Raw genomic sequence first — 16,448 nt, 5'->3', positions numbered from 1 at the left:
TAGATTCTCTCGTAGCTCTGTAACAGCTTTTCTGAGAGTTATCTTACCCCGGTAGATCTTTCCCCTTCCTCCAGTTTTTCTGAAAGAGATGAGGCCAATCATAAGACTTTAAAATACATATTTTAATGTATTTTTCAAAAATATTAGTGTATTTACACAAATTTTTTGATTTAAAAATAATTTGTATTTCTCTATTTTAAAAAATCTAGTTTAAAAATGTTCAGGTGACTATATTACAAAATTTTGAAGGAACAGTCACTGTAGATATGAGCAATTAAAAATACAACAAAGAAACACATACCATTGCATTAACAGTGAGTGAGTGTACAAGTCTAAGTTGATAGTTTCCACAATTTGTTCTATGAAGATTGCTTTGTGTCAGTAATTTGTACCCACTTTTACATTGGAATTTGCGTTTCCTTTTTCTTCAGAGGAATCCCCTCCTTTTACTTATACAAATGTTGCAATAAAAATGCATTACAATAGTATTCATTTACAAAACAAATGAGATTAAAGTTTGTTTCCTAACCCATTGGATTGTATTTGAGAAAAACAATGTCCTTTCATGGAGGTGCAACAGAGATTCCAAGAACTGTCTGGATGTGGGGGACGATCTCTCTCTCTCGAAGCAGTCCTGCCTGGAAAGGTTGGCTTGCATTGCAGCATGTTGCTGTGTCAATTCCTCTCCAGAGGGGTCTTTTCTTTAGGTTTGTCAATTAGGAGAGCATGTTAAACTTTGCATTTAGTCAAAATAAATACAAATAAATTACAAAAACAAACAAACAAACAAACAAACAAAAAAAAACAAAAAAAAAACAGAGTAAAATTATTTTCTAGTTGATACTGCTTGGAGGAAAGCTTAGCAATGAAGCTTGTGGCAATATCTAAATTGTGCGTGAATGGCAGGTCCATTATTTCAGTAGTACTCTCTGAACAAGGAAAAAACAGCCACGAATAAGTCTGTAATTTTGGAGAAAGACAGTAGTGATCTTCTTTCAAACTTTGTTAGGAAGCCATTTTCCTGTGGAAAAGAATGTGCACAGTTAGGGACAGTTTAGGAGCAACATGTATAGGGAAAATGTACCACATTGTGCTAGTATCAGATTAACAAAGTGCTACACCATTGTGCATAGAGAGGCAGCTCTTTGGAGCTCTACCTGAAAAAGATGAATAGGGCTTTAAAATGAGTAGGTGAAAATAGCTGCACCTTGCTCAATGTTTGTCAAGACCATGCCCTCCCTGTATAAATACAAAATGAATGTGAATTATATCATCTGAGCCCACATCTTAAAGGAAGACACAAGTACCGTGTTTCTGATATAATAATATGATTATAAATATCTTCCTTCAAGCCTCCTTCTTCTACTATGATGGGCCACATGTTATGACAGAAAGCTGCCTAGAGTTGATACTTCTCTAAAATAAAAATCACTCTATTTGCAAGAGATGAAGAAAGAAGCCTCTACAATAAATCTCATCAAGGGTCCGTGACTCATTATCACCTTTTTTTACTGTTACCAGCCAGAGAAGGATCAAAACAAGCAAAAGGAGAATAAAGGAAAAGAAAAGCACTAGAAGACAACTGAGGGAGAAAAAAAAAAAAAAAAAAAAAAAAAAAGTAATAGCAAATAGGAAATGTAAGAGAAGTGGGATTAGAAAGGGATGGAAAGAGAAAGTAACATTTACAAATAGGTAAAGAAAAAAAAAGTACCAGGGAAATAACTAACTCTGATGTCACCGTTACTCAGCTTCCCCTAACTGCAATAGAAAAAGGTATTGGTGGGATGAAACTATGCAAAGCAAAAGGGACCTCCCCTCCACTAGCAGAAGGGAAATTCAGCAGCTTGACAAAGTAATCCACATATTGACAAATGCTTTTCTCAGCTTTGGCCATTGATATATGGAACTTCTAGGATTATCTCGGCCCAAGCAAACAGAAGAGATTTGTCTCCAGTTGTTCTTACCTCTAGATGTCTTTAAGTCAACTGATTTGGGGGATTAAATAATGGCTTCATGAAATCCACAGCAGAAGTACTGACTTAACTGTGAGGATGAGACCCTTACCTTGAACTTCAGTATTTTTGGACCAACTCCTCTATGAAAGCGTAATTGCTACACTAACTGTAGGATGCATTCAGTTTTAGATTTAATAATGGGAAGCTCTGATAGAATGCCTTGTTTAACCTGCTTGGAGCAGGAGGTTGCACTAGATGATTTCCTAATGTCTCTCTAAACCTGAATTATCGTACAATCCTATGATTAACTCTAGGGTTTTGACTATTAACAGGAAGTGCCTTTTTCAAAAGAAAGATGTCTTTTAGCGTTTTCCCTTTTAAAGCAGAAGCAAAGCTTTCTCTGTAAGTCTCAAGCAGACGTTACAGACATCATAAACTAAGCCACCACTTAAAGCCCTTAATATAATGTTTTTGAAAGTGTACATAACAAAAGTTTCCCTTAATTAAGAAAAATCTCTGACTCTATATTTTGGGGAAAAATTAGAAGATTCTGAACTGAAACTTACCCAGCCACCATTTGCATCTATCCATTCGGCTTTGTTGTTTATGATGTACTCTGTGATAAAATAAGAGATCTGCTCCTTCTTCTCTCCAGTGAGCTGAACTCCATGTTCTTGAAGCTTCTTAGTGAGAAGACCCCCAAAAGTAAATATGGTCGTAATTCTTCCCCAGTTAGTATTTCCATCAGCAAATTTTTCATCCATGACACCATTGAAAATTCTCTTGGCAACATCTACAGAAGTAATATCAATCCTGTCCAGGAAGGGTCTGAGAGCCTCCTCTGTTTGATCTTGCAGCGAAGATGCAATGTTTCGCAAGACATGAGCAACTCTGGTTTGTGCTGGTCCAAGATGTGATTCCTGAAGCACATATTGCAGATAATCTTGAGCTAAATAATAAACGTAATAGAACTCAGCAGTTTCCATTTAGTATGAAGCTCAGAGAGCAGTGCACCGCTCTTAATCAGGGTCAATAATGAGCAGCCACAAGACATGCACACAGCTTTGTATCTTCGGTTTTAGATGGAATTTTTTTTATTTTACCACGGAAGTTCCTGTAAAAGTGTAGTCAATTATCGTGTGGGTTGTGGAATATGTCAAAGCGGAAGTGAAAGAAAAAAAAGTCTGCTCGGGGGAGAAAACAAATCTTGAGTGATTTATTATTTTTATAAATAGTATGATTCTACAACTAAAAACACCACTTACCACATTTCTTAAGCAGTGTAAATTGTCAATTCCTAGGGACTTTTGCTATGTAACACTTGCAAAGATCTGGCATTTAAGAGAGGTGTTTGCTAGCAAAGGTTAAGCATTTAGCTGAAAAAAGGAAAAAAAAAAGCCTGAAAAGCTGCATTGCTGTAGGAACTTGCAGGCTGCTCTAATCCCCAACTTCCCCCACCTCAATCTTCAGAGCCAGTGGCTAAAGCTGCAATCTGTATTGCAGGTTTATGGGTTACCTCTGCTTCCCAAATTTTGGAAGAAACTGGTGGGAGTTTCCAACAGTATGGAAAAATGGATAAACCTTTTTTCATCATGCAGGGAGATTTATATAACGGCTAGAAGTGGGAACACAACAGTGGTGCATGTATGGATGGGAAAACGGGAAAGCCAGCTTTGTAGCATTATTCCCTGGTCCGAAGTTTCCCACACTCTCCCTGTGTGTGCGCTTCAAGGTCCTTCTTTGAAGATTTGAGTGAATGGCTTCAAGGATTTCCTTCCCCCACAGGGAGTTCTGGTGTGAAAAACAATATTAGTATAAAAGACAATGCTAATGCAGTCAGCATGTCAGAACACGAGGCTGAAAATATGGGGCCAAGCTAGTGGTGTGTAATACCATATGATTCTTTCGTGACAGATTACAAAAAAGCATCACGATGCCTACAATGGCTGCTCTGCGATTCAAATTTCTGGTCAAGCAGTTGTTTTCGGGGAGAAGAGGCAGAGGTCTCCAGCCCTCCCTTTTCCTGACAAATCCACTTGTCCTGAGGCAACCTGATCTTGCTGGAGCATCAGGCAAATCTCAAACTGCAACACGACCATGCTGTCAGTGTATTGCTAGCCCTACTTAGCCCCCTCAAATTGCATATGCTGCTGCTCTGACATCAGAGTTTTGCAGAAACCCATTAATTACAGAAGCGTACTTTCCACTTCCTTCGCAGGGTTTTTCTTCCGTATGAGGTGAACCAGGTTCAGAGTGACACAGTCATCTTCCACACACAGCGGGGTTCGAAACCTCAAGGTATCACCAGCGTAGCACAGACATCAATCCCTTTAGTTAGTGGGAAACTCCATTACCATTTGCCTCGCTTTCTGTTGGAAGCCAAGAAGGAGGTGGCTGGTGCCACGTTCACCCTTGGGCGAGAATGAATTTAGGAGGGTGGTATGAGCTGGAAGAGCTCATGTTTTAGATGCTCCCCCCAGGGCAGGATGAAATTCTAGGGCTGGGAATGGGCTGGGGTGGGAAGCTAGCTCTCCCCTCCACATGCACGCCTTCTTACTGAAGCTCAGTTTGGAAGTTCAGAGGTGTCCTCTATCCAATACCTGCAGCTGCTGCTCTGGCAGAGCTATTAAGCTGTCTTTGCCTTTGTTCTGTTCAGTGATTTCAGCAAACTGCCAACATTTTTATGAGGAATGCAAATGAAAATAAAATGAGAAAAGGAAAAAAAAAAAAAAAAAAAAAAAAAAAAAAAAAAAAAGAGAAGGATGTGACAGCTCTTACCTCTTCCCAACTCTGCTAACCTAACTCTGGACAGAAATTTCTGGGAGAAAGGAGTGAAAACGCTGAACCCAGACAGCTTCCCTCCTGTCGAGTGCCTGCTGCAAACAGGGCTAACATCAGTACTCAAGGAAAAATCCCAAGAACCCCTTTTACATAGCACCATCTATTAAGTTATAACTCACTCCTGACTCTCTTAATAATTGATTAATGAAAAGCTGTTTGTATTCATTGTGAATGTAAGTAATAGCTGAATATGGGAACAGTGAACAATACCTACGGAGACAGGTTTTGCTTTCTTCACCACCTGCAGCATCAGAGCAGAGGCAGAGGCAGATATTTCTTCATTAGTGGAGCATTTAGGATTCTGAGGAGGCTGATGAAATAAGGCTATGAATATGTCGCCATTATAGAAAGAAATCAGTGTTAATATCTTGGCGGTTTTGGTGCAAACGCTGCCACTTCCAGCCCATTGATCTCTTACAGGGCTGAAAGGTGAAGCTCATGCTCAGCTCCCAGGAGGGGGGTGGCAGCTCGGAGCAGACATCTCGAACAGCAGCTGTGACACTGGTGACCAGAACTGGGGATGGAGCTGCTGAAGGTGCCCCTGCTCCATCAGCCTCAATGTTAGATGTATTTGCTTTTCAACAGTGTGTGGTGGCGGGTGTGATTCGAAGTGCTGGATGTTTAGTAGCCCTGACAGGTTATATGTATATGTATGCGTATATGTGTGTGTATACATATATATATATCAGGTGTTTATACATGTATATAAATATATATGTATATATATATAAAAGGTTGACCAGAGCAGTCTTCTCCAGCTCTCCTGTTCAGCTCTGAGCACAAGAAGTCAGCTTTGGGATCTCTTACCTGCATCGTGCCACTGTAATGCTCCGATTCTCATTTTCTACATGAGGCTGTGCCTTCCTTTCTCCTGCCAGATTTTATTCACATTTTGTAGTTATAAGTGAATACCTCAAACTTAATGAATCTCTGCTCTTCTTCCTACCTGCTGTTTCTCCACAGTGCTGCCTGCAGTGAGCTCTCATACAGCGCACTACTTCTTTCTTCTTTTCCTCTTATCTGTATGTACTCTCTCTTTTATATAGGATAATTTTCGATAATAGGTTTGAAATAGAAACCAGCCTGACATGGAAGCTCAAATGCAAACCCTTGCTACCTGGCATAGAAAGGGGCTTCAAATACTTTAATTTAAATCTGTGCTCTGCAGAGCTAGCTCCACATCCTCCCCTAACCTAAAAAGGCTTATTTTCTAGAACAGATGGGAACTGAGTTGACAGATTTTCATAAAATGGACTCGTATGAGATAATGTTGTCTCATCTTATTTCAGACCAAATTAAGCCAAAATGGCAAAATGGCAATAGCTCAGCTTCACTGAGCTATTTGTGCTGCATCTGCCTTGCCAGAGTTGTTCAAGTCCCAGGTAAATTTGGGAACAGCGAACTCTGCTAAGGCAGACAGGCTTTGTCTGGAGGAACAGTTTGAGGCCTTGAGAAAGTCCTTGCAGACTTTTCCTGTTTTTCCTCAGTTTTTAATGTCCAAACCTGGACAATTTTCATGCAGCGTTGGATTTCATCGCTCGGTTCACTTGTAACTTTCCAGCTGTCCCGCACAGCCCTGATACAAGACTTCGGGAGGCTTTGATGACTTTTATTTACCCTCCATTCCCCTACAGTTTGGAATATGCAAGCCGGCTTTCTGTGAGCTGCGGAGCTGTGTTGGGATAATCCCTGGGCTGCTTTGCCCAGTGGAGTGCTGCCACCTAGTCGCAGCCGGCTTGGCTGCAGGCACAGGGCCCGGGCACTCGGTTGTCTCCAACACCAGCTTGCTTTGGATCCTGTGTGCAGCAAAGAGCTGAAATACTGCAGCACTGGGACTCATCACGGGTAATGATCTAAATTAATCAATGATGCTAGGTCGCCTGACTCGTTATCAGCCAAGATCTTTAGCCCAGAGCTTGGGAAGCTTATCTCCGTAAGAAGTTTGGGGAGCAGTTCATCGTATAAAACTCCTTCCCATCTCCTAATGTTTCTGGGATAGAAATGTGATAGGGAATATCTGTAGCAGGATCCTGGCTCTCAAATTCTGTGGCAACTGAAAGAGAGATTTAGAGCCAGCTTACATCCCGTGTGCCTCAGGAGGTGCTGATGTAGCACAGAAGACAAGCTCCAGGAAGGATTGGAGGGGGCAGCTATTTTTGCATCCTCTGGGCCAACTGAGAGATTCAGAACCAGTTGGAAAGCTAAAACAAGTAGCTTCAACTGCTTTCTGTTGAGCTGTAGTGCAGTCCTGAATGGCAGAGGGCTGAGCAATATGTCACAGGCTCTCTCCTGCTCTCAAAGTACCATGCAGTATATTTGGGAGGATCCTTCAGGTGAAGATGCACACTGCGGCTCTCCATTGACTAAGCATGAGAAGAATTCTCTGAGAGGCCGTCCTGACCCCTGGAGTGATGTGAGGGGAGTACAGCAAGGGGCAGGATGGCTGTGCTATTCGGGGCCAGCCACTACCTCGCCACTTCCTCTGGTAACAGCTCACAACTTGCCTTGATCCAACCTCTCTCAACACCATGAGTCAAGGGGGCAGCCGAGCACGTTGCTCCACGATGCATGTGCCATTTGTCATCATGTGCATGTGTGTGGACACATGTTTTGTTCTCACATGCCTTTCCAAATGTTTATCCAGGATTAGGATAATTTGAACAAGTCATTGGAGCTTGTCAGCAGTGAGCCATGGAAAAGTCAGGCTCCCTAAGCCTCTGGGACAATGGAGCACAAACAACTCTAGGTAGAAACTTAGCAAGATCTTGCAGATCCCAGCAGTAACATTTCAGGCTGAAGCCAACTTCATTGCTGAAAATACTTGCTCCCAGAAGCTAAATAAAAGGGCTGCTTGGGAATATTCATGAAATAATAAGTCAAAGGTTCATGCCTCAATAGGATAACCAAAACGTTATGTGTCCCACACTCCCACAAGGCAAGAGTGCTCTTGGCTTTTGGTTCACTGTTATAGCAGGTGCAACGTGAGCATGTGCAAAGTCCATTTGTGTATTGATCCACAGCTTTTGTTTAGACCTGTGTCTTGGGACGTAATGGGATCAGGGGAGACAGGCATTCAACATCAGCCGTGTCGATGCTTTAAAGATACTTTAAATCGTGGTGACATTTAAAATGTGGTTGCACAGCACTTCAGTCACATAGCTGAGCCTTACTTAGCATACAGAGAGCCCCAGTCATTGCGGTTTTCAAAACACAAACAAGATTGAAGTAAAAAGTTGCTGCTGAGCATAAAGAGGGTATATGTGCCTGGTTCCTTTAGGTGCCTTCCAAAAAAAAATGTAGCTGCTCAAAAAGGTGATTAACAGATTAAAGGATTCAAGAGTGCTCTTGAATTATTTTCTATGTGGTTTTACAAAAGAAGTTTATGTATCTCATGTTTTTAAAATAAATTGCTTTAAAATTCAAGTTCACTTCACCAGGTGCAAGCTACCTGGATGTCTCAGACCCTTGCAGTCCTCTGCATCAGCTCTCCCAGGAGCACGTTTGCTTCCCTACTTCTCCCTCCTTCAAATCAAGGCTGCATCTGCTCCTGTTAATACCAGAAACCTTTGCACTGGGACAAGTATTAGTGATTCATAGGTTAAATATCTCTCCTGTAGAAGATAATGTACCCTTCTAATAAATCATTTTAGTCCACCTTTTATGATACCCCCTCTGTTCATGACCCTATAAAAGAAGGCTGTAGCAACACTAATATTTCAGCTATAAATCATTCTTCATGGAGATTTGTAACTCGTCCTTATTTTGTTTTATATACAGGGTCCAGTCAGGGAGTGCATTTATTTTTATTCCCTTTGCAAATTGCCTTGAATTATTTCAAGTTATAAAAATGAACTGAAATACATCTTTACAGTATGCAGATATTTTCCTCTTTTATAATCAATCCAGATCTGCTTTGAACGAAATTATGTTTAATGACATGAATGTGTAATGTGATTTTAGCAAGCCTCATATGCTCAAAATAAATATTTATATTAAAATATGTTTCTGAACCCTAATTCAGTATTTCTACCACAATTTTATTACTTCTTCAAATATGTATTTGCATGAAAACGTTGTGGTGCTAGTGCCTGCTGTTTTCAGCTTTATTTTTTTTTTAAAAAGCCTTTCACCTAACGTACCGGGAAGACAGACTACATTGCAATCTGGTAGGACTTTTCTGGAGTGTGAAAGCATTTGGTATGAAATTCATTCCATCCACCTATAGCGTAAGAAGTTGGACTGTATATAGTAGAATAAAAATGTCCTGCATAAGCCAAGTGCTGGGGAGAACTCACAAACCTAACATCCCATACAACTATTCTAGGGGGGCTTTTAATCCAAAGTGTCTTTCTCATGCTGATCTGCACCATGTCAGCACACACTCTGCTGTTGGCATTGTGCAGTATTTTCAAACCCACAATGATTACGTGTAAATTGCTGCAAATTGTAGCAAGAAATTAGCTGTAGCTCCCATGGTATATTTTTATCCCCGTGTTTGTTATGATTTTGTGATCCTCCAAAAAAGGCCTGCTGAGATGGCATTTTTGTGCTCCTAGGAGAAGGCTGTGAGCAGAAATAGCTAGCTAATCTGTCTCTCCAGGTATTTATACCACATTCATTACCGTGCTGTCTGAGCATGTATTACTAGCCCCTCAATCTTTTTAAGTGAAATGACGACCTATTAAATAACTGTGAAGGAAGCTGATGCTACCATGACTAGTTATCCAGACCTGCTGTCATCCTTTGACCACAGCAGAAGGAATTTTGCTTTTGAGCTCATTTTTTAATCATATATCTTCACAGCATTCAGTGCTTTGAACCACATTTGTGCATCACTTCATTGTAATGTCTGTGTAAAAAGCCTTTGGTTCACCCAAAGCCTGCACAGAATTAAGCCTGCACAGAAACTAGAAGCATGTCAGTAATGATGCTAACACCGATGATTGCTCAGACCCCAAAATGCTCTGCCTTTCAGAAAGCTGAGCTCTTCTATACCCTTTCAAATAATCAATACTTTGTGCTGATTGTTATAGACAGTAAAGCAACACCTGGATGCCCCAGACAGGACATGGATTGCCTGCTGCTGGCTCTTTCACCTGTTAAACCCACAAGGAGTCTCCTGTCCCTGTTCATGAGCGTGGGGAGAAGTGCTGAGCCTGCCCAAAACCCGCTGACTTCATGAAGCAGTGGGAGCAGGACCATGATAGTACTTCATTATGACTGCATTTCGTTGGCAAGGCACTTTAATGGCTATCAGTAGCAACAACAACTAAACTCCGCACCAGCAGTTCAGCATACATCATTTTGAGTTTTCACAACAAAACCCCAGAGCGCCCATTCATCCTTCGCAGACTTGCCTTTGTATCAATTTGGGACTAGATTCTTGGCGTACCAGGGAATTATGCATCATAATGACTTAATCAAAGGCTTTCATAGTTTATTCTAGCACCGAGAAACCTTTTTAAACCCAAATGCAGATGGAAGCTTGGACCCAGCAGTGAGTGCTTTGCTCATGAAGTCAGAGGAGCTCTGCACAGGCTGACCCCCCTGCCTCAGCAAAGCTCTATTGATTTTGGTAACTTCATCTGTGCAGGGACATGAATCTATCTACAGGGAGCTAAATGAAGCCCAAAGTTATTGATTTCCAAGGGAAAAGAACTTTAGTTAAAAGACCTCTTATGTTTTCTTAATGATTCCTGATTTTGAAATATGACATCACAGCAGATAAATGATACTAAGGAGTGACAGTAAATAGCCAGTTTCACATGATTTAGTGCAGCAAAACTAAAGAGAGAATAGGCTGACTGAGTTAGACAAGGTTTTTATTTGCTCCATGTGCTAGATAACTGTTAATCACCTAATGAGAAATGCATATCCAGTGACCAGTGCTCAAGTAACGTAAATAATAGCAACATCCTTGGCTCTCCTTTGCCCTTAATCTCCTTCTGGAGGCTTGACAATAAGCAGCCATTCCCAATCTATTTTGCAACTTACGACTCAGCTCCAAAAAGCCCCCTTCAGAAGTAATTAGTTTGCTTTACATCCAGCCTTTATATTCTCGAGCTAATAAATGGCCAGTGCAGCTCCAAAAGGAGTTCGTTTCTCTGGCTGCCTACGGGGACTGGGGGAGTTGCTGTCTCCGGGCAGCACAACTCCATCGGCAGCTGAATGTCTTGGCAGGGACCAGGGCTCTCTACAAAAGGTGGCAAGCCACAAAATCTAAAGTCTTTATACCCTGTATAAAAGTCAGCATTCACATAGTCTGGCAGAAACCTTCGGGTCTCCAAGTTTCAGTTTCCCCGTCTGCGGGAAGGGCTTCTCCAAAAGATTTGTTGATTCAGCAAACATTTGCCTCTCATGCCACAGCTTTCCTGCATGACCTTGACAGAGCTTCTGGCCTCTCTGTGACTCACTTCCCCACTTCTAAAATAGAGGAAATTAGAGCATTACAGTCAGGTGTCTGTCTTTTGCCTTCCCAAGGAGGCTTGCCAGGAGAAATGCCACTTATGGTGCCTCTCATGGTGCCACTCAGCTGGTTTGGGGCACACTAGGATGCCAAGGCCTGGGCTGTTGGTGGCAATGAGTCCACGGCCACGTGCCCAGCAGAGCTGGAGCAGGTAAGAGCTGACTCAGATGAACATCACTTCAGCCATTTGCCAGCTGCACGTGAGTCAGAGCTCTAGTATTTGTTTTCTTCTATTTTTTTTTTTTTTTTTTTTTGTCAGAAGTCAGTGGTGCTGTTTGTTTGTCCTGCACTGGGGCCTTGATCTCTGCCAGGCCTATGTGCTATTTTTAATAGGGTAGCCTAATGCAGCTATAGGGTGAGATATTGGTTTGGGCACTTGTGTGTGTTTGTTTATTGGGTCCTGTTTTTCTCCTATACGGCCTTGTGGATCAGAAAGAGATCTGCCCTAGAGATGACAAAGCTGTAGGACTCATGATTCTTCAGACGTGTGTTTTGGTGAAGTCCCCAAAGACTGAGTACTTGTGAGGCAATCTGAAAGACTGTTCTATCAAGTCTGTCTCTTCAAATCACTTCTTTTTCACAGTATGCCTTGCTGGCTGTAAAATTATTCTATTAAACTGTGTTACTGCACTTTGAGGTGATTCATTTTCCCGTGCATCGATCTTTGCTCCAAGGGGCTTTCTTCTGAAAATATTCTCCCTTTTTAACCATTATATAAAGGCTACTCTTCATATAATTTGGAAATTGGTGTAGAACTTCTTTAGTTTGTCCTCTGTCGTTTGCTAATGACTTCTGGAGAGCCAGTTTGTGAGTGGACTCCTCTTCTGTTGTGGCCAGATTCTTTGCAGCGTTTAGTATACTAAATTAACTTGTGTAGTTCTCCAAAGGAGTTTAAAGTGGTAGATTTTATAAAAGGCTAAAATCTTTTTGTAAATGAAGAAATAGTTCTGTCAGTATGTAACGTTTTGCAGATGGAAAATTGGATGTAATTGTAACAGCAATAAACTACCTTTATAGTTAATTAACTTGTAATCTAATAGAAACTAATCTCTCTTAGAAGGTAAAACACAACACACTTGCATGATGTAGTCAGGTTTTCTGTTAGTGGTATCCAGCTGGATGCTCAACAAAGAAAAGACTGGGATTTTATTGTATTAATGCCTTGCCAAATAAGGCTCTACGTTAACCACAGCCTCTGGTGAAATCAGTAGGAGTTTTGGGTACATTAGGGTTCGCTGGCTATTATGTCTCTCTGAGACATTGTTTTCTTCCAAAAACATCCACACAATCACAGTTCTTCCTTCCTGCAGATTCAAGACCTGGTCTTGTGGCCCCATGTATGTGTTTCACTGTCAGTGAATCCTCCTGAGTGGAAAAAGGCAGCACCCCACTGCAGGACCTGGCCTGTAAATGCAGGACCAGGCCTGTAAAGGGGCTTCCTCCACCCTAAGGAGTTGTGAGCACTTCTGTCACCTTCCAAGGGAACGGAGCTGGATGACAAAGTGTGATCTAGAAGCTTGCCCTGTGGCATAGAGCTCAGCGTTAGCAAACCTCTTCCCTGACTTGTGGCAATGTTAACGAGATAGGAGTGCTGAGACAAATGTTTACAGCCCCAATAATACACTGCAAGTGGTGTTCTGCTGTGAAAAGTGACTCAGTAAAAATGCCACTTGCAAGCTGCAGGATTACTGGCTCTCAGTGAGACCAAATGTGCTCACTTTATAAGCAAAAACACTTTTTTTTTTTTTTTTCCCTCCCCTTTAGCAAACAGCCATAAAAAGGGGTTATGCTCCAGCTTTGCTGCCCTATACCATGTGTAGTCATCTTCCCCAGGCAGTGGTACAGTCATGGCTTGGTAGTGTTTTGTCTCTATGTCTGTTACCTGGGTCGCACCTGGGTGTGAGTAAGATCAAAATAGGTTCCTTCTGATAAATATTTAAATAAAGAGAAGTGCTTATTTGAATCAGATCATCTAGTGTGCCATATTTATTAACACAATCCTTATCATTTCTATTAGGGCATCCTTATGTATAGCTCATAACTCCCAGCTAAGTCAGGCTCTGCTAGCTGGATGAATCCCCCACAGCTTTATCATTTCATTTCTTGTAATGGTTTTGCAGAGATCAACAATTCAGAATGGGGGCTCTCAGTCACCCTTGCTGATGACAGGCCTTGCAACAGCCGCTGTGGCTCCTTCTCCCAGAAATCATTCCCTCCCTTCTTCTGTCCTGTCCCTACTGCAAAGGCAGCTCATGAAGCAGAATCTGAACTGACCTCAATGGATCAAGGAGGAAAAGCAACATTTTAAATCCTCTGCAATACCCCAGGTATAGACAACTTGTGTGCTTTTCTTTTTAGCTGTCGGAGTGATGCTGCAATAGGACTCAAGGCAGGAATATTGTAAAGCATCTTTCCACCCCGAGGTACCTGTTTGGCTTTCAGTGAAAGCTTGTCCTCTACCACTGATACCAGGGTATATTTTGCAGCAGGTTCAGTGGTTAAACAATCAAAATGATAGGTGAGGAGTTCTCTGCCAAAGACAAGTAACTTCACTGGTGTTGTCTTTCTGGCAACGTCTCTGTACCTGTATGAGTCAGGATATGGTGACAAGATAACTGTAATCTCTTACTCTAGCAGTGCTGATATCACTGCCATCTCCGCCCCTTACTGAAGTTTGGGATTTGGGTACCTGCTGACATTTAGGTTAGGAAGAATACTGAGTCAGCACAGGCTCACCCTTGTTATCGTGGGTGAATGACTGCATTGGTCACTGACTCTTAAGGAATGTGTAGAAATTTATTTCAAGGAGAGCAGTTGAGTTATCAGCTTACAAAGGACCGATCGATACCAATCAGTCTCAGCTATTACAGTGCTTTTAATTTGGTGCATTCCTCTTCTGTCATACAACATCACAGGGTTTCTTCTCATTTGAGGAACCTGAAGAGAGTATTGACTCTTAACTGATTAAAAAATCTGTGAAGTTTTACCTTCAATTTGTCTACAGCATCTCTGTATAGACAAAGCAAACTATTTAGAAGTTGAAAAGATGAAAGCAATTCTGTGCAGAGATTTAGCCATGGATGTCTGGCTGTATTAATGGGAATCCCACTGCTAAATCCCTGTGCACCCTGCTACATAATTTGCCTAATGATTTTGGTTAAGCACAGAAAACAAGCACCATCTGAAACAGCGTTTGATGTACTATGCCTGATGTGTGGGAGCCAGAGAGAAAAGACAGCACTGCAGTGTGGATGCCTTGTTCTCAGTATTGGGAGTGAGAGGGGGAGACTGGCCTGGAGATAGTGATGTCCCAGGACATTAGTGACCTCTCTGATAAATCCTGAGCCTATAGCATGAATCTTCCCTTTAACCTGCTTTTAGGGATGTGCCTTTCTTACCTCAGGTCTCCGGGCCCAGGCCTTTACCAAGGGGAAGTCTCAAGCTAGGTTCCTTGCTCAGCAATAGTGCTTGGGGCAGGTCTTCTAGTTTGCAAATTAATTTGGTCTTGATCTAGTTTGGACAGAAAGCTCTCTTCATATAGTGATTTTTTCCTGTGACTTCCCATTACTTAGACCTCGGTGTTGGTGTATACTGCTTTGATTCTTCCTATCTGCCTCTGGTAACATTTTTTTCCTAAATGATGGTCTGATCAGTGCTATTCCCTTGCACTACAGCTCTATTCAGACAGTGGTGGGTTATACAGGCAATGTGATATGGACAGTCTGTCAAGAACTATCTGCTATTTCAGACAAATCTTTCCATAACTACATATAGCTACACAGTGAATGCAGAAAATAACAAAACAGAGGAATTTCTCACTTTCTCTGTATTCAACTCTGATCTTCCCATCCTTCAAGTAAGTGTCAGAGCCAGCCCCGACGCAGAAGTTAGAGCAGGCCGTGGGGATGCATTAATGATGCAGCTCTAAGTCCAGTAGAAAGCTATATATCCTCCTACCACCTTTAGGGAAGATTCACTGTGAATTAAACAGCACGGCATTATCTGCATTACAGCTCAGACATCAGCGAGGCGCCTACACGTCCCTGGCTGAAGGCTGCCTGTCACGCACCTTCCCACACCTCGGCGCGTGTCTGGACTGCGGTGAGTAAAGCTCTTTGTGCAAAAATTCTCCTAAAGCAAGGGGAGCTTCACAAGTCGCTGGGCTGCTTAGGAAGCTTTCTAGAGAGACTTGTGTGCTGTTAGGAATGAAGTTTTCACTTCTGAAGGCACAGTCGTGTCCCTGAGTTCTCCTGGAAATGGTGTGTAAATTGTGATGATGGAGAACCTGATGCTGGTGGAGCAGCCATCGCTCTCAGATGATGAAACCTGGCCCACCAACACTTCAGGGCATATTTCCACCACCAGCGGCATATCAGCTCTCATGTCCTCATCAAATTCCAACTGAAGTAATTAGCTTGTAATTCCAAATGGTAATATCTATTGCTTCGTTACCTCCTGTACTCGTAACGCTGTGCAGGATGGTCACCTCCTCTCCAGCTCAGCAGCGATTACTTTCCAGCAAAGAGAAAAGCAAACAAACAAACAACACTATTAGCCTCCACAGCACCTTGGTTCTCTTCAGGATGAATGGCGTAATATAAATGTGGAGGATTATTTAAAAACCCATTGTGAACACTTCTGGCACATTAGCCATAATATTAGTCTGAGTGTTTTATTTGGCCATAATCCAGTTCTTTTGTCGAGATACACTACCTGGTGCGTGCACTCGCAGATGAACCGATTGGCTCATAAAATAGCAGGATGGCAAAATTATCAGGAAAAACAATGTGTTTTTATGTTGCTGTAAGTCATGGATATGTAATAAAAGGGGGACATGAAGTTCCTGAGCCAGTGAGCATAAAGGTGAGGGTTTTATTGCGGCCATAAGTTCTGAAGTGTGCATTTAATACAGAGTGATATTTAGCTGCCCAGCCTGAGTTTTGTGTACTGGAGTAATGACAATAAATGTGAACTAGGTAATTTAGGAATTAAGAAGTCTAGCAAGGCAATGTTTTCTCTGAGATCACTGAAGAAAGGAAAACAATGTAAAATGTTTCCAATCAGAAATAAAAAAGTAAGGGCCTCCATAAGAGCACTAATGAGACACTGGCCCGAATTCATTCCACATGTAGTTTATTTGAAATCTGAGGAGGTATCAAGAGTTCACTTCTGGTATTTGAACAACA

At 41.8% G+C, this 16,448-nt stretch overlaps 1 protein-coding gene across 1 annotated transcript; it reads right to left on the bottom strand.

Annotated features, from left to right (window-relative positions):
• Window positions 1-815: 815 nt before the first annotated feature.
• On the bottom strand, window positions 816-2,988 carry BCL2A1 (BCL2 related protein A1). The gene is made up of 2 exons (XM_082769505.1): window positions 2,522-2,988; window positions 816-1,021 (listed from the first exon to the last, which is right to left on the bottom strand). Exons 1-2 carry the CDS (start codon window positions 2,939-2,941, stop codon window positions 917-919), a joined length of 525 nt encoding a protein of 174 aa, XP_082625631.1. The 5' UTR covers window positions 2,942-2,988; the 3' UTR covers window positions 816-916.
• Between the last annotated feature and the right edge of the window lie 13,460 nt (window positions 2,989-16,448).

Source organism: Aythya marila, assembly GCF_965140915.1.
Source record: "Aythya marila genome assembly, chromosome: 11".
Lineage (NCBI taxonomy): Eukaryota > Metazoa > Chordata > Aves > Anseriformes > Anatidae > Aythya > Aythya marila.
This window is presented reverse-complemented; position numbering and strand designations above follow the sequence as displayed.

Bases quoted from the DNA above. Each gene is read 5' to 3' on its own strand.
- BCL2A1 (XM_082769505.1), bottom strand. From the start codon at position 2,941: ATGGAAACTGCTGAGTTCTATTACGTTTATTATTTAGCTCAAGATTAT. The intron at 1,022-2,521 runs GTAAGTTTCAGT...TCTTTTCCACAG, and splicing joins TAGATGCAAATGGTGGCTGG to GAAAATGGCTTCCTAACAAA.